We start from the raw sequence: 24,031 nt of genomic DNA on the forward strand, positions 1-24,031 counted from the left end.
CAAAGACATGTCATTCAAATCACAGAACATTTAAGTCATTGGGCATGTAACTGTCAATGAACATGTAACTGACAATGTCAGTAGCAAGAAAAATAAAAAACTAGAAATAATGAAGGAGATTCAACCTTGATTGGCATCCTTTGCTGATGCAACAATAATCTGCCCCTTGTACTTGTTGGTAATGAATGTAGCATCAATGAAAAGAATAGGTCTACAAAATTGGAAACCCTTCATCCATGCACCATAGGTCACAAACATACGCTGAAACCTGTGTGTTTCTAGATGAAACTCAACCACTATCCTAGAGTCGGGGTTTGACTTCATAACAGACTCACTGAACCAAAGTAGCTGAGAATAAGACTCAGCTTCATCACCATGCAGGGCTGTTTTTGCCAACTCCGTACCATACCAAACTGTACGATAAGGAACATCCAAACCATAATCACTCTTGATCTCATCAGCTATATCAATTGGCTTTTTGTTTGGATTCGCACGAATCTTATCAAGCACAATAGACTTGACAACATTGGATCCCATCATCTTACTCTTCTGCAAATGAATCACACCATGACAAGTGTGAACATTAACCAACCTTTTAATCATAAAGAAACCATTAACCCTGCATAAATAAGCCTTCACAAGCCAATTGCAGCCCTGAGAATGTTTCTTAGAACACTGAGCAATAACACGAACCTTGTCATTTCTAACAAACTCATATGAAAAACCAATTTCTATGGCATACTTACGCAGCTTATCTCTAAACTCAACAACCCCACCCTCAAACTTTTGGCCTTCAGAATGAATATAATTCTCCCAACCTTTCGTCATATAACTCTTCGGTGCCTCTGCCCTATAACACCCCAAATAATCATTCTCCTCAAGCATGGTACTAGAATCCTCACACACTGTATTACTCACCACGCTTTTACTAATAGAAGGCAAATCAGTCACAAACACTTCAACGAAATCAGAATTGTAACGAACCAAATTCCTAAAAATCATTCTCATATCAACTTCACTCTCTAGAAAACAAGAACTAGAATCCGGAGGAATAATGTACCTCAACATGAAATTTCCTTGAATCAAATCCGGAAAACGAGAGCGTATTGAATTGCATAGGTCAACAAACGACCAATTATGCAACAATGGAACTGTCGCTGCTTCACCAGAATAAATAAACTTGACAACATAGCTAGTATCCATAACAACTGCACAAGAATAAAACAAAATCACTATCCATGTCACTACTAAGAAAATCAACAGAATCAACACAAACAAGTCACTGCCAAAGTAACTGTTAAAGCCTGAACAAAACAGCAGTATTTAAAATGTAACTGGCCATGTCACTGATAAAAAAACACAATATAGAACAAATATAGTACCGCAATAGCACAAAACATCATCAAAAATTCAACATAGAATTGAGTCGACGAAGGAGAAGAACACAGTAATCCAAAACGAACAATTCAACAATTTAACACAAACAACAAAAAAACACTGCAAAATCCAAAACGAACAAATTCACAGAGAGAAGGCTTACAGATCAAATCAGAGAAAACCAGAGAGAGAAAGAAATACAGAGACCGTAACTAAGCACTGAGTCGACGAAGAAGAAGAACACAATAACGTGATCAAGACGAACACCGACAAAGACAAAGATCCAGAAAAAGAGAAGAACCGCGGAAGCTCCAAAACCACTCAAAACAGAGATTTCAGATCGTCGCAGAGGCACACAACTAAATCGGAAGCTTCCGACGGAGAGGAAGGAGAAGAAAAAATCTCGGAAAGAGATCTCCGAACAAATCGAATCGGAAGGTTTCTGATCAAAGGAGAGAGAAAATTTGAGCTCACAGATTTTGAAATGGAAGGTTATAAAGCTTTATTACTGTAGGGGCAAATTCGGAATCAAAAAAATTAAAAACTGACCTTTTTTAACATCACTCTATTATTAATAAGGACTAAACTAATATTACTAACAATTTATAATAGACCTTTTTATCAAGTGAGAAACTAGGTGATCTTTTTATCATTTCACACTCTAATGTGACCTTTTCCATCATTTCCCTAAAAAAAAAAGATAAATAAGAGTTAAAAAAAAGAGAGGAAAAAGAGTTAAAAAAAAGAACAAATTAAAAAAATAGAGAAGAAAGAGTTAAAAAAAAAAAGAGAAAAGAGAGTTGAAAAAAAAAAGAGTAGAAAGAAAAAAAGAGAACAAATTTTAAAAAAAAAAAGTGAATTAAAAAAAAAAGAGAAAAGAGAGTTAAAAAAAAAACAAATAAAAAAAAAGAGAAAAGAGAGTTAATTAAAAAAAAAGAGAACATATTAAAAATAGAGAAAAGAGAGTTAAAAAAACAAAGAAAAGTAAGTAAAAAATAGAGAATTTTATTTTTTTTGGTCAGTGAGGGTAAAATAGTCATTTTACTGTAGAAGGACTGCCACATCATCAAGATAACAGAGTTTTTGACGGAAAGTTGACGGCAATGACCAATTAGGTGAAATTGAAGAGTTCAGGGAGTTTTTAGGTGAAATTGAAACGTCAAGGATTGAAACGTCGAAACCCTATAAGTATAGGGAGTAAATAGTATTTTGTCCTTTTAGTATATATTGGACTTTTCTGAAAATTATTTCATAATTTCCAATTTTCCTTTTTTGGAAATTTCCTTCTCTCTTTTCTCTCTCGGCTAATACCTTCAGTATCAGAGAAAACCGACTGACCCGACCCGTACCCGCCTGACCCGACCCTAGTTTTCCGGCAAACTCCTACCACCTCTGGCGACTAGTCAAGCCAAGACTAACTCAGACCAGCCTCGTGAGTCACCCTGTTGTGGTGGTTTGCATGGTGGTTCACCGAAAAGTGGAGATCCCAGATGTGAACAATGGCGGCGGATTGACCCGATTGGAAATCCATTTTTCCTGCGACGTCTCGGCCGATCCTTCTCGGTTTTGTAATCCCCTTCTCCTCTTGATAGTCCCCATACTCACCTTGAAGAACTATTTTGCTTGAGGAGTGAAAGATCAAAGGTTGAAGATCAGTGGTGCACAGCGAATCTGGAGCTTGATCAGACGACAGCGATTGGTCGATCTTGCAAGCTTGATCTAAGACAATCTAGACCGATCTATGCTTAGCTCCAGGTATGAAAGTTGCTCAACTCTTCATGATGAACATTTCTGGATGGCTTGATTGGTATGATTTTGAGTTTGGCCGGTGGCGGTGCACCACAGCCTGTGGTGGTGTTACAGCCATGTAAGGAACAATTTCTAGTTTCATATATAATCTACTCATCGATACGGGCGTTTTGATATAGAATATGTAATTTTTGGAGATCGTATGAATATGTTATAATTTTTATGGTTTCGGACCGTTCGATTATTCGATCCGTGTGGATTCGAGCGTCCGATCGACTTGTGGTTTTGGCATATCGATCATAAATGTATTCCAGAGACTCTGGGTGGTCTCGGATGAGGTTTCGCCTTGATTGGCTTTACTTTCGGGTAGTTCGATTTGGGAATTCAAACTTTAATCGCTTGCTTTGAAACTAGATGCTTTCATATCACAAGGGGTATTAAGATGTGATCTTGATGTGATTAGGTATGTGAAAAGTGTGTTCAGTGGATTGCAGCAATTAGTGTTTCTCTCAATTTGTGTGTGAAGACGCAACGGGATTCAGAGGTGAGTAATCTCACAATGTTCATTTACAAACGGAGTTACCTTTATCGTTTTGAGAGTTATTTATTTAACTGCAAACTATAGTTGGTATTAGTAGACATTCCTGAGTGAATGACTACGTGTGTGTGTGTGTATTTACGTGAAATATATATGTATTGGTAGATTTTGTTGATTGATGAAAACAATATGCATGAATAGTGCTTTTTATTGTTTTGTGTTGTGGCTTTTCGGAAAATAAATGTTGGGAAATGATGGATTTCTATTGTTTTAAAAAACATTGAGATTTGTGTAACATTTTGAGTCCTGCACAACTTCTTTAAATGTTTTACTCTGAGGGACCGAGAGGCCCAAAGATTTAATGTCACAAGTTGACTTTTGGCAGTATATCAAGTAATCACGTCTTTGGCCAGACAAGTGATTACGATTTCAGTTAGAGCTCTAGTATGTTTGCCAGTGTAATTCATGGGGTAACGGAGCGAGGTTATATCTAACTCATGAGTTTGTGTTTTAAGAAATCAAGGAGTGAGTTGCTTTCCTTATATACGATATTTATAAGAAATCAAGGTGTGAGTTGCTTTCTTTATTTCGTGATTTGAAAGAAATCAAGGTGTGAGTTGCTTTCTTTAGTTTGTGTTTTAAGGAATCAAGGAGTGAGTTACTTTCCTTATATACGATTTGTGAGAAATCAAAGTGTGAGTTGCTTTCTTTGTTTTGTGATTTGAAAGAAATCAAGGTGTGAGTTGCTTTCTTTATTTCGTGTTGACAGAAATCAAGGTGTGAGTTAGTTTCTTTTATTACGATTTGAAAGGAAATCAAAGCGTGAGTTGTTCTCCTTTATTTCGTGTGTTAAGGAGTCAAAGTGTGAGTTGTTTTCCTTATCATTTGGGTGAGTTGCTTCCTTGAGTTGCATTACCATGGCTTTGGATATCATGATTTGGAAATCCACCTTTGAGCGTCAAATATGATTTCAAACATTACTTGAAGGGTTTTGTTCTAAACTATGATCATGGATTTGAATGCTGAATTGAGACATGAGCATATAGATTCCTTTATGAGTAATCTTGTTGATGCATGCTATTGAAATAGGTGGAAATGATAGTTGATGCTATGAAATATGCTTATTGACTATTAGGTTAAGAGGACTTAAGCATGTTGTTGTTGTTATTACTGGTTTTGAGTTTACTCATACAAGCTTGCAAAAGCTTACCGGGTTTGTGTTTGCAACCCGGTGCACTATTCCACTATGTAGGGGTTTATCCTGCAGGTTAGGGTGAGCGTGGTTGAAGCCATAGATTTTCCTTGATGTTGCAGTGTTAGGTTTATTACTTAAGTATGCTACACACTTATTAGTCTTTCGCTGTGTAATGAGCATTGTATGTGCAGTTACTTATTGAATTGATGTTTCAGTTTAATTGGTAAACTTTACTTAATGTAATATAAAGAACGAGTCTGTATTTACATTGTGGATTAGGGACATTGTTGGGTGCCTTGTTTAAAGGAAAAATTTCTCAGCTAATTGTATTGGTGTCTGTACCATCACGGCCGATGCTTTGTATTTGATGTAATTGTATTATTATTTATGTTTGAAATTTGGGGCGTGACGTGACGTCTCTTCAAGATCATACGTGAACGTCAATGACAAATATAATAATTGTAGTCAACATGCAGAATTAGCAAGCAACCAAATTGGTTGGACGTATAAAAAATAAATAAATAACCAAATTGGTTGAAACATATTGAAAGAAGTTATAAAACCATCAAATATACCTTAGATACATGAATACATCATGATCAATCACTTTGTTTGCTAAAGAACCACCATGGCTCATTCCTTAGCGACTTTAATATTGACCATGAATATATCAATCACGAAGATATTAACATAAAATATAAAATCTTAGAGGGATCAAGTTTTTCAAAGGTAAGAAAGTTAAGTTATTCAATTTTCTAGCTATATATCAACCTCATTTATGTGATAAAGATGGGTAATTAGTAATTGCCACATTGATATATGCCAAAATTAATTCCACAATAAAACAAAAAATAATGTAATAAATAAAAATTTATGATACATAGTCGACCTATTTTTTTTCTTAAGTTTTTCTCATTTATTTACTTAATGAGGAGGGGCATAGATTGAAGTTTGATGAAAAAATCAGACAAAAAAAAATATCAGGAATGTGCATTAAGTAATTGAGGGGGTGTATTTAAAATTTCTCATACTCTTACTCTATCAAGCAAAAAAAATTACAATATGTAAGAGAGCACAGAGTTTGACCTTATCAAATTATTATAGGGTTGGACCTCCAAATTTGCTATTTAGATCTCCTATACTTAATACACCTCTAATTTACTTTTTATAACAGATTTGCTCACCTAATGGACAGTTTTAAGGGATTGTGAGGGACATATGCATTTCAACCACATGTATTAAATACAAAAGCAGAAATTACAACAACTTAAAACTGTGCATTTATTTTCAGCCGTCAGATTCACTTGTCCCTCATAGTCCCTTAAAAACTGTCCCTCAGCTGAGCAGACATTCTTTTCATAATACTTAAAAAGTTAAGTAGACCTCCTTATTTTTACCAAAACACCCTTGAACATGAGATACAACAATCAGTCACTCTATTTTTTTATCTCTATCTTCAACCATGAAAAGAATAATGAATCAAAATCACATGATATTGCTCTCTTATGAGTATGTCTTTCCTCCACCAAAATTAATCAGAGGTTCTCGATCTTGATATGTTGTTGGAATCCTTTTGAATTTGCTAAAAGAAGGATTTCAAGGATTTTGGGTTGGAACATCTGGTAATAACTATATCATAATATTCAATCAATTTAGTTTAAGAGAATTCCAAATCAGATTATTTTAATTTGAATTTATTTTTGTATTGGGCCTATGTATAGAAATTATTATTTTTACTTAATTATTTTAGATAAATTATAAAACTATCTGGCAATTGTAAGGGCAAGTTTGTGCTTTGGATTTCTAGCAGCGATAGCCCTCTTGATAGAGCGAAGACCAGGCCCAAAATCGATTGAAGGTGTGACCTAGGAACAATTTTGTTGTGACTAGCTAGATGGTAACAGTAGCTATTGATCTAGAAGATAACAATAGCGATTGGGGTTAGATGATAACGGCAGCGATTTAGATAATAACGGCAGCGATTGGGGTTAGATGATAACGACAGCGATTTAGATAATAACGGCAGCGATTGGGGTTAGATGATAACGACAGCGATCAGAGTTGATTTCATGAGAGCAGAACTTATAGGTAGATATGGTGTGGGAGCTAGATACCTGGGAGTTTAGCAGAGAGAGAGAGAGTTCCAGCAATGGCATGATTTCTGGGTTTTGGGTTAAGGTTGATTGGGATGAATTGATGGCTAGGGATTTAGAGATAGAGCTTGATCTCTTGCTTGTTTATTTCTGGGTTGTTGTTGCTTGGTTTCCTACGGCAATGAACTCGCCTTTTATAGCGGTGATAGACGGGGAGTATTTGTGCCAAGAACCAGAGGCTTTGAAGGGGCATTCTCAGTTTTGGTGGGATCATTCTAAAACTCTCAGCATTTGTTTTCCCCATGAAACTAGAAGAGTGAGAGCTTGCTTTGGCTATGTGGGTAAAGACTAGTGGCACAGATATAGGACGGTGATGGGGATCCCAGATTTTGTGCTGTTGTGATCTTTAAGATATCATAATCCCCTAATTTGTGTTATTGTAAATTATGATCACAAAAATCTAAGAATTATTGGAAATTGAGGCAGGATTTCGGAGGATGAGAGTTGGGAAGCTTTTGTATAGACTTGGGGTTTTTACCAGAAAAGGGTGGAGTAGTAATCCCAGCAACAACTTGATGGAACAACGTTCCTGATTTGGGGAAGACGACTCCAACGATTTTTTGGGCCACAAGTTTTGGTGTAGTGGACTTTGGGTAGGGGAATGACTCTAGTGGGCTCTAAGTCTTGTTGGGCTTGCTTTCATCTCTTTACTAGCCCATGTTAAGATATTGGCCCATCAAGCATGAATTTTGGTTCCCAAGTCCAAAATTATCGATGGGCCTTATCGTAACAATGGGTCTCACAGGATCCGTTACCTTCCACACCACATCCCGCCGTATAAGCCCCAAATGTAGCTTGGGCCTACGTGTATTGCATGGTAATTAAGCGTGTCGGCTGCTTTGAAGAGGCACGTTAGTTGTTTGAGAATTTGGGCTTGTTGTATCTCTTGCTAACTAGAAGGCTTCATTTTGGCATGAAATGGGCTTGCTTGAAGGCCCAACTAGGTTACGACGTTGATGACTCACCTTCTTCACGTGTCACTTATTAAATTTGAACTCGTGGAAATTTGGGTGTCAACATTAGCCCCCTTGATTATGTAGGTCGTGTGACCCTGTCTCGGGCTACATAATCAAAAATCCGGAGACTTACTGTGTGATTATATATAACATTTTTGTTTTTTGCATTGGCTTGCGTCTCTTACTAATACGAGCATTGGCTTAATCATCTTTTCACGTGACAACAGATTCTCGTCATCATTGAACTCCTAGTTAGAAGAGAGGAGTCATACTTTTCGGTTACTTTCCTTCTAGGGAAACGGCAATGGCGTGTAAAGTCTTTTTCTCTTCTCTTGTTTTCCTTCCATATTTTGATTTCCACAAGACGCCTTTCTTCTCAAGAGTCAGACCCTCGATCTAAGGAAAGAAGGCTATTCTCCTTTCAAATTTCTTTGGCTTGAGAGACTCCATCTCCACTCTCTTACTCTTTTACATAACAAATCGAGTGTGTCGAGCCCATTGTCTGCGCTTGGTAAGTTTGACCGACTGCATCTTCTTTTGCTCGGTTTGATAATCTCCATCCTCTATTATCTGTGTCCTTTTCTTCTCTCTTTCTTCTTCTTGATTATGCATTTTCTCATATTGTAGCCTTAGATTGGTTCACGCAATATCAATTTGCTAACGCGATTACTTGTTGCTGCTGTGATATTGCTGATTCGCTGCCGTAATTGACTCGTTGAATATCGCATGTTCTATTCTGGTGTTATCAATTCTGCTGTTGCAATTGCTTGTAGCTTTAGCTATACTTATTTGGTGTTGTGATCGATCGCTGCTGTGATTGATTCGCTACCTAGGTGGTACACAAACTGTAAGTATTTCTTATTGCGTGATTAGACATGATGGAGCTTGCTGTTAGTTTGCTTGGTTCATCATGTAAGATGTGCCCGTTAGCTTGGATGGGCTATGTGGATTCAATAGTTTTAATTTTAGCTTAGCCCTTTGCTTGGCGTGTGATTATGAATTGGTTGAGCATGGAGTGGCCTGGATTTCCTCTTTTTTTTTTCTTTTTTTTTTTTTGCATTATGCATGGAGTTTTACTGTTGTGATTGCAATGGAACATGAGGTAGCTTGGTATCATATAGTTTAGTTCATCATGTAAATTGCGCCTGTTAGCTTGGATTAACCATGTTGGTTTTAAGGTTTTAATTTTGCTCGGTTTCTTGCTTGGCATGTAATAGTTAACTGGTTCAACTTGATTGCTTGTGAATAGCGTGCTGTGATTCAATGGCTTGGCCTCTTTTTTTTTTTTTTTTTTCTTTGCATTGGCATGATGATATGCTTTTGAATTGGAGCTTGCTGCCATGTGTTGAAAATACTTTCATGCATGTTCATCAAATTGATGTGCTTTTGGAAGAGTAGTTAAATGAGTAATGACATGGAGATTAGATAGTGAAATAGGTTAATGTGCTGAAATTAATAAGGCATGTGTCGTGTGCGTATTAGTTTAATGCATATAGGCATCAGGTGGCTGTGGTATGCATAATTATGTTTGCTAAATAACAAATGAGTATTTGAAAGGAATGAGATGCTTAGTGATTTGAAATCAATGCTTGGTTACTATAGCTGAAGAGTCAAAGTGTTGCGCTTATTTCCTAAGTCATGGAACGAAATAAGGGAATCATGTGATCAAATAATTAACAGAAGTAAAACTAAATGAATTGTAACATATAAGTCTGTGTCAGTTATGTGTATCATATAATGCAGGAAGCATGACTTTTGTGTTAAGAATGGTGATAAAATGCATGCAACATTGTGTGAGAAATGAAATAAGAGTGATGAAAATAATAGAAGGAAACGTATGTCTTGATAATTGAAAGATGAGGAGATGATTTGCTGCTGGGAATAGCAGCAGGAGTAATACTCGTGAGAAAGAAAGAGAAATGAAATGTGTTTTAAAAAGCCATGAGTATTCAATAGCGTGAATGAATAAATTCGCGAGTAAGATGAGTTATAATGAAGCAAGTTCTCAGGTAAAATAATGCATGTGTGACAAAATAGAGGTCAAAGAAAGCAAGGTTGGATTGAGACAGACCTTTTTCCATGATTTCGGTTATTTGCTTGGAGTATTTTTTTTTTGTGTTTTGCTTGATTAGAGTTATTTACGCATATAGTAGCTTTGCTTGGGCATGTGCTTTGGTAGCTTGAGATTGTGGCTACCTTAAGTATTTTGAGTGATCAATTGAGAGCGATTTGATATTGAAAAGAATGGGCATAATCGCTTGGCATGGTTCTCATTTGTTCTGTGAGAGATGCACGACCTTAGGGAGGAGCTTGGCTTGGCTTTGCATGTATGTTTGATGCTTGTATGCATAGTATCATGCTTGCTTAGATTTAATTATTTATTTATTTATTTATTTATTTATTTATTTTTTGCCTAGCAGGAACTTGTTTAAGGGTGTTAATGCCTAAAAGTCCAGCGGTAGCCGGATCTTAGTTAACGCTGATCCGGTGGGCGGATCGATATTTGTATTGTTATTGTAGCTCCCGTTACCTATCAAGTAAAATACAATAGGCGTTATGATGTCGCTTTTGGCAAGCGCATAATTTAACCCTGAAATGTCGTTAGTAATATAAGTAAATAGGGATCGTTCTATTCCGGGGATTGAGGGTACACCTGTAATTGTGTAACAAATAAAGAAAAGTATTATTTACAGAAATAAAATAAAGAATAAATATATACAAGTGAACAAAAAAAAAGGGGGGGGTTTTAAGAATTAAAGAATTAAAAATTAAAATAAAGAAAATATAAAAACACATGTACAAGAATGAAACATAAGAAACAAAGATTAAACCCTAGTTTATCCTTGAATTCGAATTAACCCTACATTATTCTTCCAAGTCATGTGAAAGGAGTTGATCATGTGAAACATTCGAAAGCAAACGATTTCCCATATTTTACTTTTCAATGCTAATTAATCTAAGTGAAAGCACATAGACTAATCCTATCAAACATGTAATCAAGCCCTAGAAAGCTAGTCAATCATGACATGTTCAACGCATGAAACACATAGAAAGGCTATCAACTCAAGTGTACAACTTAGTATGAATAAGTTCACCTAATTGCAATCCTCTTCAATTGAATTCGATTTTTGTCCAAAACCTTTACTACTTTTGATTTAAGTTCATAACACAAAAAGTTGAATCATGTTCTTAAATCTAGCACCATTCATATCAAAACCCTAAGTGTTTCGAACCACATAAGATTAAAATACAAAAGATATCTATAAAGCAAATTCAATCGAACAATCACACATAAGCAACTTTGGAATCACAACATAAGAATCGAAATTCTTTATTTAAACATAGAAGTTGGGTTTAAAGTTTACCCTAAACATTATTGTTAACTAGAAACAAGTTCATATGAATTCAAACAAGGAAAACAAAAGATCATTACAAGGAAAAAGAATGAATTACACCGTGAGGGGAGATGGAGATGGAGAGCTTGAACGTTGGAATCTTGAATCTTGGAAGCAAGTCTTCAAGGTGGACGATGGAGGCTATGTCCTCACGGCTTCTTCTTCTTCTTCTCTTTACTTGAAAATGCAAAACTAAGAACTAGAGAATGAAAAAGAAATATGGAAAGGAAATGGAGAGACAAAGAACATGAGATGGATGAAGGAATGTGTGTAGGAAATGGTGACTAAGGAAAATGGAGAGGAAATGGTGAGACAAGGAGATGAAATGGATGAAGGAATGTGTTTTAGAGTGAGAGGAGAAGGTGTTTATATAGGGAAGAGAAAGAAGAGTGAAATTGGAAAAGATGGAGTAAATTAGTGTGAGTAATGATGGAGAAAACATGATGATTACACCCTAAAACATGGAATGTTTTTGGGTGATGATGATGGTGGATTAGTGTGAGAAATGATGGAGAAAACATGATGATTACACCCTAAAACATTGAATGTTTTTGGGTGATGATGATGATGGATTTCCTACTCTTTTACTTCAATTTTATCTCCACCGAAAGTTTAGATTCTGCCCAAGACTTCTTCATAACAAATATTCCCCATGAATGTAGATTACCCTGGTAAAATTTCAGATCTTTTAGAAAGGTATTTTGGCCGAAAATGCTTCCAGAATACGTTCAGGTCCGACTTTCAGTTTTCGTCTTTTAGTCAGAACTTTGGACCGATCTTTTGAAGGCCTTCCACTTCTATCTGGATCTTGCACTCTTCATATGAAATGTTCCTTTGGGTGTCTAGAATGGATCTGGAAAGTTTCAGCTCATTTAAAGCTCATTTGGTCAGGCAGCCGCTCCTTCTTCCTTGCTTGGCTTGGTTTCTCCTAGCCGGAGTAGGAAAATGTGTAAAATTGACATTTTAGTACATTTCCATTTTTCTCCACCATTTGTAGGTAAGTGTGGACATAATGCTCATTTCACCATCATTTACTCTAATGTACCTAAGAAAATAGAAATTGAGTTAAAAATCGATTCGTTAAGGAATTAACTAACCAAAATGTGAGGAATTAACTATTAAAATACCACATTAAAATGCTTCTATCAAATTACCCCACACTTAGCTTTTGCTAGTCCCTTAGCAAAACAAAAATACAAAACAGAACAAAGACTTGACAGAAAGCAAGTAAATGACTCTACTGCCCCTAACTGTTGTCTCAGAGACTCCAAACTCATGGCTTTCACGTTAAACACTTAATCAAAATCACAAAGATAATTCCAAGGTTAATATACGTGTGACACTCATATGACTAAGTAAGATATGGAGAACTTAAGTTATACAGTGAATGATAGCATGTTTCAAACAAGTCCAATCCAAACTCACAGGGCATACTCTCGATTTTTCTCTCAGAAATGGCTATGCTTAAAAGCTTCACACTCAAGTATATGCAAGAGAACAAATTGTAAGGCAACAAACAGCTTGCATATTTCATCAATAAACACATTTTGTGAAGAATTTTTAAAGACCTCATGAAATGACTAAGTACACAAATGGACCTAAACCATAAGCTCGACTGCGTAACTGACTCCACTAGCCAAAGACTACCCATCTCAAGGATCAAGTCAGCACTTAAAACAGGTTGTAATGGGGCTAAGCTAGGGTTTTCGAAATGAAGATTAAGGATACAAAAAATCCTAAGGACCTAGCAGAGCATATAAGGACCACCTTATGTCATCATTTTTGTAGACCAAATATCATTGTTTTGGGCCAAACCTTCACTCTAACCAACATGGGAATGGACAAAGGCATAATTTTCAACTTTGAGCCTTCTACAAATTTGCAAGTCCAAAACCACACTTCAACATTTTCCCAAGAGTTTTCTTTTCAATTTTTCTTCTCTTTTGCCGCTTTTCTTTCTTTCTTTCTTTTTTTTTTTTTTTTCAAGGCAAAATTTTTTCTTTTTTTCTTCTTTTTTTTCTTGGATTTTCCCCACCCCACACTTGTCTTTCATCGTCACCCCTACATACTATGTCATGCTCTACTAAGTCCTTAAGACAAGGGTAGAGATATCCTGTACTAAGCTCATGGTAGGGTAGTGAGGGTGATGAAACAAAGGTTTTCAACGTAGGCTCAAAGGAGTTCATTCTAATGAGTCCCACGACGGGCACAATTGGGGACACATGCTTGTTTGGCTATGGTGGTTACCCTAATGCCTTCTATCCTATCCAGGATTAGTGCATATTATGGCATACAAGTTTTGACAGTCACAACAGCCGAGTTCTAGTACTCTCTAGTCCATTAAAATCTATGGCGCATGATCATTGGATTTTCAAAGAAAGATGAGGTTTTACAAATACAGCCATGAAATTCTGAAATTATCAGTAAGCACTCAAAAAGAAAGTATTTTAGCTCAACAGCTCACTTGGGTCAAATGAATCAGACTTAATCCTAGCGTGCTTAATGAACCAAGTTACAATCCTATCTCAAATCTTCATACAAGCATCACAATGTCGATTAACCACAGAATTCAATTAAGTCCTATTTTGATTGTGAAAACCTTCAACCATGAATTCGGAGACATGTTCATCCTAGACGTTAGGAGCATCCTAAGACTCAAACACACAAAAACACTCTAAAACCAACATTTTTTTTTTTTTTTACAATTTAATTAATTTCAACACTTAGGTACGGGAACAGGGAGTCTCGATGTGCAATGGGACTGAAACAGCTACCCTTTTTCAAGACTATGTTTAATCCAATATACCTTAGTGTATCATAACATTTTCTTTTGTTATAAACATTTTTTTTTTTTTACTAACTACTAAAAACACAATAATTTTTACTAACTACTAAAAACACAATAAAGCAATAATCCGTCCCCCATACTTAATTCATGCATTGTCCCCAATGTATAACAAATATAAAGCATGCAAAGCATAAATCAAGCATAGAAGAGAAAGTTAACACAACGAAACCTAAAACAACTTAAAATTCATGAAAATAAAATAGAAGGAAGAGTTCAAGAAAGCAAATCTGAGTTTGATGTCTCCACCACAGCTACAGTTGAAATGGGTTGCCTCCCATGCAGCGCTTAATGTTTAAAGTCTTTCAGCCTAGACTTGTACCTCCATTTACTCATTTGGAGGAGCGGTATGCGGGCGAGTGGCAGCCCTTTTGCTGGTTTCAGCCTCCGGAGGAGAGTTCTCATGGTGTGATGCAGTAGTGTCCTTGCGAGGAAACCCAGGAGGATAACTCTGCAAGTTATTGACTTCCTGAGCAAGCTTGTTTATTGCAGTGTGACAGCGGATCAAAGAGCAGTTCATCTCAGAGATGTAATCGATCATGCAATTGACTCTCCAATCTGTCACCATAATACCATTGGAGAGAGGAACGCAAATCATCAATCGAATCCGACAAGCTTTCCAGGGTGGCCATAGGCCGAGGAGCACGAGCAGCTGGTGAGGAAGAAGACTCTCCGGGATGCAGTCTGGGAGAGCAACGAGGCAGAGGAGGAGGATTGCGGGTACGCTCATGGATAGGACGATGGTCCCATGGACGAGTAAGCCCAGCTCTAGTGGCCGCTTGACGACCTTCTTCCTCCAAAGAGAGAATACGGTGTTGATTGACGCCCCTGCGAGGAGTAACCTTGGTTCGAGCCATGAGGAAGTAGAAGGAATTTGAAACTGCACGCTTAGACAAAACTTAGTAAAATCTGGAGGAGACAAAAAAGGATGTATATGTAAAGCACAAAATAGGGTAGAAATCTCAACAGGCACACAGTTTTAACAAAGCTTCTCCGGGAAGGAGAAGAGTTATGACAATTCACGGCCCAAGAAACTCCCCCACGTGTAAATATTCCTTTCTTTTCCTGGATTTATGGCATGCTTTCGGCTATAGCTTGTCTGTCACGGCTCCTCGAGATTCGTTTGATTCCCCCACGCGTCCTTTCTTTTCCTTGATTCACGGCAATTAAACCTGCTTTCGGCTGTAGCTTGTCTGTCACAGCTCCTCGAGATTCGTTTGGTTCCCCCACGTGTCCTCCACGCGCCAACAGCTTTTCCTTGTTTTTGGGTGACTTTAATCCAACGCGTAGATTTAATCTCAGAGATCGTCCATCCAATGGTGGAGATCTGCTCACTCGTTCTATAAATAGGTGCATTCTGAGGGAGCGACTATTCACTCCAAAAGAAAATTCTTCTGAGTTCCAGCCTTTCTCTCTCAACCCTTCAGCCTTTCTTTCGAAACTCAAATCCTTTCTTCATCAACATGGAACCACGAACTCTGCAACTAATGGAGTTACAAACCCAGCAACCAATGGAATTACAAGCCCAGCAACCAACCGAGGAGGGAGGAAGCATCCAAGCAGCCGGGAGTAGTGCCAACACGCCTATCAGGCCGACCAATAACCGGTGGACTCCCACACCAGATCAACTAAGAATCCTCCAGGAGCTTTACTACGACAGGGCGCTTAAGAACCCAACTCCAGAGCAGATTCAAGGGATCTGTCTCCATCTGAAACCGTATGGGCAGATCGAGAACAAGAACGTCTTCTTTTGGTTCCAGAACCTCAAGGCTCGTGAGAGGCAGAAGTTGAGGGAATTTTGGAACGTTCGGGTTGGTGGATCTCTCGATCTCAATTTTGGATCCACTAGTTCTACTGATGATGGTAGGTTCATTGATCTGAACTTTGGTTCCACTGGTTCTACTAGTACTGACAGATCTATTGATCTAAATTTTGGGTTACGTGTCGGCTATGGTGTTGATGGATCGATCATGGAACAACGAGGAGAAGATCACCAGGAGATTGAAACCCTTCCACTATTCCCCATGCATGGTGAGGACATCTTTGGCAACATGAAGACTACTTCCGAGGGAGGTAGCGGTTATGGCGGTGGCTCTCGCATTTCCCTTGAGCTCAGCCTCAACTCCTACGGAGATGCAGACATGGCTTAGTATAGTGTATAAATTTTTTTTTTTAAATTTTTTTTTTTTTTGTAAATAGCTGAATTTAATAAGACAGAATGAATGCAGTTTTATTTATTTATTTATTTATTTATTTATATATAAAGGACTCAAAATAAAAGACAAATATAAATATATATTGGACTCAAAATGAAAGACAAAAATATAAATCTCTTCCCCCACAATTAAATATTGCATTATCTTCAATGTAATCAATTAAAAGCATGCAATGAAATAAGTAAGCATAGATAGAAGACATTTACGAAAACAAATCCTAAAATAAAAACTAAAGAGAAAAATTGAAAAATAAAAAGAAATAGGGAAAGAGAAAGCAAATCTGATTATATTCTGAGTTGGGTTGCCTCCCAAGTAGCGCTTGTATTTTACGTCTTGCAGCCAGACAGTACCTACATTAAATAAACTTAGTAACTATAATTAACAATGAAATACAAAATAAAAACAAGTATAACTATTAATTACAAACTACAAGTATAATTAACAAGTATATTGTACATAAGACACAAGTATATTGTACATAAGACACAAGTGATCGAGTATAAAACGTGAAAAGTATTTTTACAAGTTTAAAGTGTGAAACAACAAAATAATTTACACGTATAGAGTATTCACAAGTATTTCTTTTGTTATAAACATTATTGATATCGAATCAAATTCCAAGCGGTAAATCAAGTGAACGTGCGGCCCAAATATAGTCGCCTAGACACAAACTCCCTTTCAAATCGTTTGGGCAACCTTACTGAAATGGCCAGGTGGGGGAGGGCGAACACGAGAGGAAAAATCCATTTTGGCATGAGCTACTCCCACATTGTGGTTTATGCCCATTTGCAAGCACTTCTGGATTCAAAAACCCGTCATGAACGTTGTCCCCTTCCTAGACACCATTCCACATAGGCTATACTTACTTAGATGAAAAAGTTCATAAGTGTGAAGACAGTTCAACAAGTGTTAATAAAGGCCGCCCTCAACCTTAAGGGACCTGAGCTAGGTACCAATAAGGGGTTTAGGCCAATATTAACAAAAGAGACTTCACCTATTCCTCTCAATTGACAACCTACAATTCAAATTCGTGTTCAATAATATAAATAATATTTAAACTAAGTTTTAAACAATTTATATACAACAAATATATACAATAAATGATACAATTTAGCAAGTGATTTTTCAATCCCCGGCAACGGCGCCAAAAATTGACGCGCTTGAAGCAAGCGCATAATTTAACCCTGAGAATGTCGTTAGTAGTATAAGAAAATAGGGATCGTTCTATTCCGGGGATTGAGGGTACACCTGTCATTGTCAAACAAATAAAGAAAAGTATTATTTACAAAAAAATAAAGAATAAATATATACAAGTGAACAAAAATAAAGGGGGGGGGTTTAAAATACAAGAATGAAACATAAGAAACAAAAATAAAAACCAATTCCATATGAATGAAATCCAATTACAATTCCTATAGTTGATTATCTAATGTCATGAGAAATAAGTTGACCATGTGAAACGTTAATAAGCAAACGATTTCCCATATTTTACTTTCCTTGAATAATTGATCTAAGTGAAAGCACCTAAATCAATCCTATTGAACATGCAATCATAGTTTAGAAAGCTAGCTAATCAAGAACACATTCAATGCATGAAGAACAAAGAAAGGATGTCAACCAAAGTGCACAACCTAGTATGAAAAAGTTCATCTATTTGCAATCCTCCTTAATTGATTTCGACTTTTGTCCAAAGCCTTTACTACTTATGAAATAGGTTCACAAAACTATTAGGTGAATTGTTTACCTAATTCTAGCACCAATTACATGCATATATCCCAAGTTGGCCACCAAAGAACACATACATATAAAAGTTTTCTATAAACCAAAATCAATTAAGCAATCTCACATAAGCAACATAGAAATCAACACAAAGAAATTACAACTTTATTTCAAAACATATAAACGGGCTTTAAACTTTGCCCTTAACATTATTTGTTAACTAGAATTCATAGTCTTACAAAATCAAACAAAGAAAACAAGAGAAAGGATATAATACACCTTGAAAGATGAATGATAAAGCCTTGAGACGAAGAACTTGAAGATCCTTGAAAGCAAGCAATCTTCTAGGGACGACACAAGGGTGGATGGCAGTTAGGAAATTGATGTATTGCATGGCTTCTCTTTCTCTTGGCTTGAAAATGAAGAACAAGAAAACTAGAGAATGAAAAAGAAATATGGAGAGGAAATGGAGAGACAAGGAGATGGAATGGATGAAGGAATTGGTATTTTGAGAGTGAGAGGAGAAGTGTATTTATAGCCCAAAAAATGATGAATGGAGGGTGGAGATGAACATAAATGAAGGGCTAGATATGTTAGACAAATTTGTAAAAAAAATCTTCCCACTTGTTTATCACTTGTTCAACTTGAATTGATTTTCCTCCTCAAGATTTTCCACTTGCTTGCAACTTTGATTTTCCTCCTCAAGATTTTCCACTTGCTTGCAACTTGCTTATCTTTTTCTCAATTAGGAATGATTTTCCTCTCCAAGTTTGACAAAGGTTGGTAGCAGATTTGGAGGTGAATTTCTGCCCCTTTATTCCTTCAATTATTTCTCCATCAAAACTTCATATTGGGCCTCCGATTTCTTCATATCAAATGTTCCTCTATGAGTGTAGATCATCCTGACAAATTTTCAGAGCTTCAATCCATGTGGTTGGGCCGGAAATGCTGTTGGACCTCTTACAGGTCCAGTTTTCCGGTTTTGCTTCTGTAGAAAATTGGGCTGATTGTTTGAAGGCCTTCCACTCATATTTTTCTCTGGAACTCTTCATAAGAAATGATCCTTTGGGTGTCTAGAATGGATCTGGAAGGTTTCAGCTCATTTGAAGTTCATTTGGTCAGGCGGCCACTCCTTCTTCTTTGCTTGGCTCTGATTCTCCTAGCCGGAGTAAGAAAATATTCAAGGTTGACTTTTTAGTGCATTTTCATTCTTCTCCATCATTTCTAGGTAATTATGGACATAACACTCATTTCTTCTTTATCTACTCCAATGTACCTAAAAATAAAAATTAAGTTAAAAATCGATTCGTTAAGGAATAACTAAGCAAAATGTGAGGAATTAACATTTAAAATATCACATTAAAATGCGCCTATCATCTATGTCCTCACGGCTTCTTCTTCTTCTCTTTACTTGAAAATGCAAAACTAAGAACTAGAGAATGAAAAAGAAATATGGAAAGGAAATGGAGAGACAAAGAAGATGAGATGGATGAAGGAAAGTGTGTAGGAAATGGTGACTAAGGAAAATGGAGAGGAAATGGTGAGACAAGGAGATGAAATGGATGAAGGAATGTGTTTTAGAGTGAGAGGAGAAGGTGTTTATATAGGGAAGAGAAAGAAGAGTGAAATTGGAAAAGATTGAGTAAATTAGTGTGAGTAATGATGGAGAAAACATGATGATTACACCCTAAAACATGGAATGTTTTTGGGTGATGATGATGGTGGATTAGTGTGAGAAATGATGGAGAAAACATGATGATTACACCCTAAAACATTGAATGTTTTTGGGTGATGATGATGATGGATTTCCTACTCTTTTACTTCAATTTTATCTCCACCGAAAGTTTAGATTCTGCCCAAGACTTCTTCATAACAAATATTCCCCCATGAATGTAGATTACCCTGGTAAAATTTCAGATCTTTTAGAAAAGTATTTTGGCCGAAAATGCTTCCAGAATACGTTCAGGTCCGACTTTCAGTTTTCGTCTTTTAGTCAGAACTTTGGACCGATCTTTTGAAGGCCTTCCACTTCTATCTGGATCTTGCACTCTTCATATGAAATGTTCCTTTGGGTGTCTAGAATGGATCTGGAAAGTTTCAGCTCATTTAAAGCTCATTTGGTCAGGCAGCCGCTCCTTCTTCCTTGCTTGGCTTGGTTTCTCCTAGCTGGAGTAGGAAAATGTGTAAAATTGACATTTTAGTACATTTCCATTTTTCTCCACCATTTGTAGGTAAGTGTGGACATAATGCTCATTTCACCATCATTTACTCTAATGTACCTAAGAAAATAGAAATTGAGTTAAAAATCGATTCGTTAAGGAATTAACTAAGCAAAATGTGAGGAATTAACTATTAAAATACCACATTAAAATGCTTCTATCACGTTAGAGGGAGACCGCGCCGGGCGGTCTTCAGCTCTCCGATGCCTAAGTTAGTCAATGTATTTATGTTGACAAAGTAACAGTAGGAAAGTATTGAATGCGTCCTTAATGAGGAGAGAGGAGAGAACCTTTTATTGGTGAGGAAGAGACTGATCTTGTCTTTGTTTTCGATGTGGGACTGATGCTTCAGTTCCCAGTTTCGGAAGTTTCTGATGTCATCTTGGCGTGGCGCGTGGCGGCGCGTCGGTCGTGATCTGGAGGTGGTCCGACGCTGAGGCCGTAGCCCGCCTGGCGGTGTGTCTGCATGTCATTCCTTTAGTTGGAACTAGTACCTTTGGCGGTACAATGAGCATGGCCCATTATAGCTAATTATGCTTGCAAAAGTACATGTATGTACAAGTCCCCCAAGTCCCCAGTCAAGGAGGGCAATCTTGGTTGGGGAGTTGTTCGGCGGTTTGAAGCGTTTTCCTCCGCTAGACATGCAAGAGCATAATTAGCATCAGTGCGTTGTCAACCGTTGGTTTTACTGAGCAAAAGCTTTATACCCTTTCTGGTGGGCCCCTGCTGGGCCCCCCAGGGAGTCCCCCACTCCCCAGCAAAGATAGACCTCCGGATGGTCGGCAAATTGTTTGATGAGGGGGAGCTGCACGGAGCAGAGGGTGTTGGGTAGCGAGCCCAATGTTTAGCACCCAAATGACGGGGGTCAACATGCCTGATCAGGGCCGTCGTAGACTGTTTGACTAGTCCTCGTGTCCCGTAGGGACGGTCTGACGGTAACGCCGCGTGGCGGTCGTTGTCAGAGTGAGGCGTGGCCTCGGGATGACGAAAGTCACCCCGCTTGTAGGATAGCAAGGGAGAAGTTCCGCTGGCGGGGTTTCGGTCAGCGGAGACTTCATCTCTTGGGGGATGACAAGGGAGAAGTTCCGCTGGCGGGGTTTCGCTCAGCGGAAACTTCTTCTCTTGGAAAATGACAAGGGAGAAGTTCCGCTGGCGGGGTTTCGCTCAGCGGAGACTTCATCACTTAGAGAATGACAAGGGAGATGTTCCGCTGGCGGGGTTTCGCTCAGCGGAGACTTCGGCTCTTGGGGAATGACAAAGGAGAAGTTCCGCTGGCGGGGTTTCGCTCAGCGGAGACTTCATCACTTGGAGAATGACAAGGGAGAAGTTCCGCTGGCGGGGTTTAGCTCAGCGGAGACTTCGGCTCTTGGGGAATGACAAGGGAGAAGTTCCGCTGGCGGGGTGTACATGCATGTACATTTGCAAGCATAATTAGCTATAATGGGCCATGCTCATTGTACCGCCAAAGGTACCAATTCCAACCAAAGGAATGACATGCAGACACACCGCCAGACGGGCTACAACCGCAGCATCGGACCACACCCAGATCGCCAGCGACGCGCCGCCACGCGCCGCGCCAAGATGGCATCAGAAGCTTCTGAAACTGAGAAACTGAAGCATATCAGTCCCACATCGAAAACAAAGACAAGATCAGTCTCTTCCTCACCTATAAAAGTTTCTCTCCTCTCTCCTCATTAATTACGCATTCAATACTTACTTACTATTACTTTGTCAACATAAATACATTGACTAACTTAGGCATCGGAGAGTTGAAGACCGCCCAGCGCGGTCTCCCTCTGACGCCCATTGTATTTTACTTGACAGGTAACGGGAGCTACAATAACAACACAGGTATCGATCCGCCCATTGGATCAGCGTTAACTAAGGTCCAGCTACCGCTAGACTTTTAGACAGCAACATTAGCGCCGTCTGTGGGAACCCTTGAACTAAAGGTCATCCCACTACAATCACCATGACTAACGATAGCGGGGGAAACGCTGAGAAGCAGGCGGAACTCCCCGCCATTCCCCAACCCTCCGACCCCGCGATCGGCGTTAACCGCACACTATTCACAACCCCGGCCAACCCCGGCGGTGAGGCAAATCCAGGCAGCAGCCGCCCTTCAGGCCAAGATCTCGTCACCATGTACGAGATAGCACTGGCGGATCTTCATAAGGCAAACAGAGAGCGTGAGGAGGAGCGCAAGGAGAAGGCTGAAGCCCAAAGACAGATAGCCGCGCTCATGACACGTTTTGAGGAACTAAAAAACACTTTGGCGGCCGCCGAACGCCCGGTACAGAGCGAGCAGTCACGCAGCACCAGGCGTAGTCGACCCACCGCCGACACAATGGTGCCAGGGCCGGTCGTACAAATGCATGTACCGCTGAACCCACCTGGGTTGTCGGGAATGGGACCGCCGCCCATACCCCAACTAATGTTAGAACAGGTGGCGGAATCACTTCCGCACACCAACCGCTCGAGTGCCAGGGCAAGGACTGAGGGCGATCCGCCCATACCTAGGCGCAAGCCAGCTCGGCAGGTCAGTCAGGCCGATTCTGCCGGCGATGCAACCGCCCAGCTATTGGAAAGGATGCACCAACTGGAGCAGAGGTTGATCCGGGCCGAGATGGGCGCCCCGGCGTCAACTCGGAACCCGCTATTCACTTCCAGACCCGGCCCCTTTTCCGCCGCGATCCTGCATGCTGTCAGACCGACATATGCAAAAACCCCAAAGATGTCGCAATATGGCGGAATGACCGATTCCTTTGTCCACATGGACACCTTCAAGAAGGTCACCAACAACAAGGGGTTCGACGACGCCACCTTATGCCATCTGTTCAGCGAAACATTGGACGGCAAAGCAATGAACTGGTTTTTTGAATGTCCGCCAGGATCTGTCGGCTCATTCCATGCACTGTCGCATGCTTTCCTCTCCCGCTTCATCTTACTGTCCGCCGGACATCACAATACAAGTCAGCTTTTCGGCGTTAAACAAGGGGAGGACGAATCACTGAAGGCCTTTGTCACAAGGTGGCGGGCGGCAGCATCTCAGTGCCGCGACCTAGACAAAACCATGGCATCGGCAGCCTTCAGGAAGGGACTCCTCAAGGGACCGTTCCTCTATCACCTCAATTACAATCATCCCAATGCGACGTACGACCACGTCATGAGTGAGGCGGTCATTCACGCCCAGGCGGAATTCATCACCTATGGAGAGACCCCACCACCAGCAACGCCAACAAGGTCAACCCAACCATCTTCCAGTCACCAGGAAACCGCTGACAAGCCCCCCTCAGCACCGCCAACTGACAAGAAAAGGGAGCGGCAGCAGGGCCACCACCAAACCAAGCGGCAGAAGGGGCAGCATTATTACAAGGGAAACCGCCCAACTCATGGGGATAACCACAACAAGCAGGACGAGTCCTCGCAGCGGTACGCAGTTTTCACGGTCCTAACGGCCTCATATGAAGATATCTATAATCAGTGCAAGGATCAGATCCCACCGCCACCCCCTCCGAAGTACCCAAAAACAAGCAAACCCAGGAACACTGGCAAGTGGTGCAAATACCACGCGGACAGCGGCCACAATACAAACAGCTGCAATGCTCTCAAAACGGCCATTGAGACTTTGTACCGTGACGGCAAGTTGGAGCAGTTCAAGGTACGCCA

The 24,031-nt window shown here is 39.2% G+C and overlaps 1 protein-coding gene across 1 annotated transcript; it reads right to left on the bottom strand.

Moving 5' to 3' along the window:
• Positions 1-120: 120 nt before the first annotated feature.
• On the bottom strand, positions 121-22,876 carry LOC112184384. Its single transcript, XM_024322641.1, has 2 exons — positions 22,744-22,876; positions 121-1,208 (listed from the first exon to the last, which is right to left on the bottom strand). The coding sequence occupies exons 1-2, from the start codon at positions 22,874-22,876 to the stop codon at positions 121-123; spliced, it is 1,221 nt and encodes a 406-aa protein (XP_024178409.1).
• Positions 22,877-24,031: the final 1,155 nt, after the last annotated feature.

Source organism: Rosa chinensis, chromosome 2, assembly GCF_002994745.2.
Source record: "Rosa chinensis cultivar Old Blush chromosome 2, RchiOBHm-V2, whole genome shotgun sequence".
Taxonomy (NCBI): domain Eukaryota; kingdom Viridiplantae; phylum Streptophyta; class Magnoliopsida; order Rosales; family Rosaceae; genus Rosa; species Rosa chinensis.

Bases quoted from the DNA above. Each gene is read 5' to 3' on its own strand.
- LOC112184384 (XM_024322641.1), bottom strand. From the start codon at position 22,876: ATGGGCGGATCGCCCTCAGTCCTTGCCCTGGCACTCGAGCGGTTGGTG. The intron at 1,209-22,743 runs GTACATGCATTT...ATTCTTGTGCAG, and splicing joins CAACCCAGGTGGGTTCAGCG to TTGTTATGGATACTAGCTAT.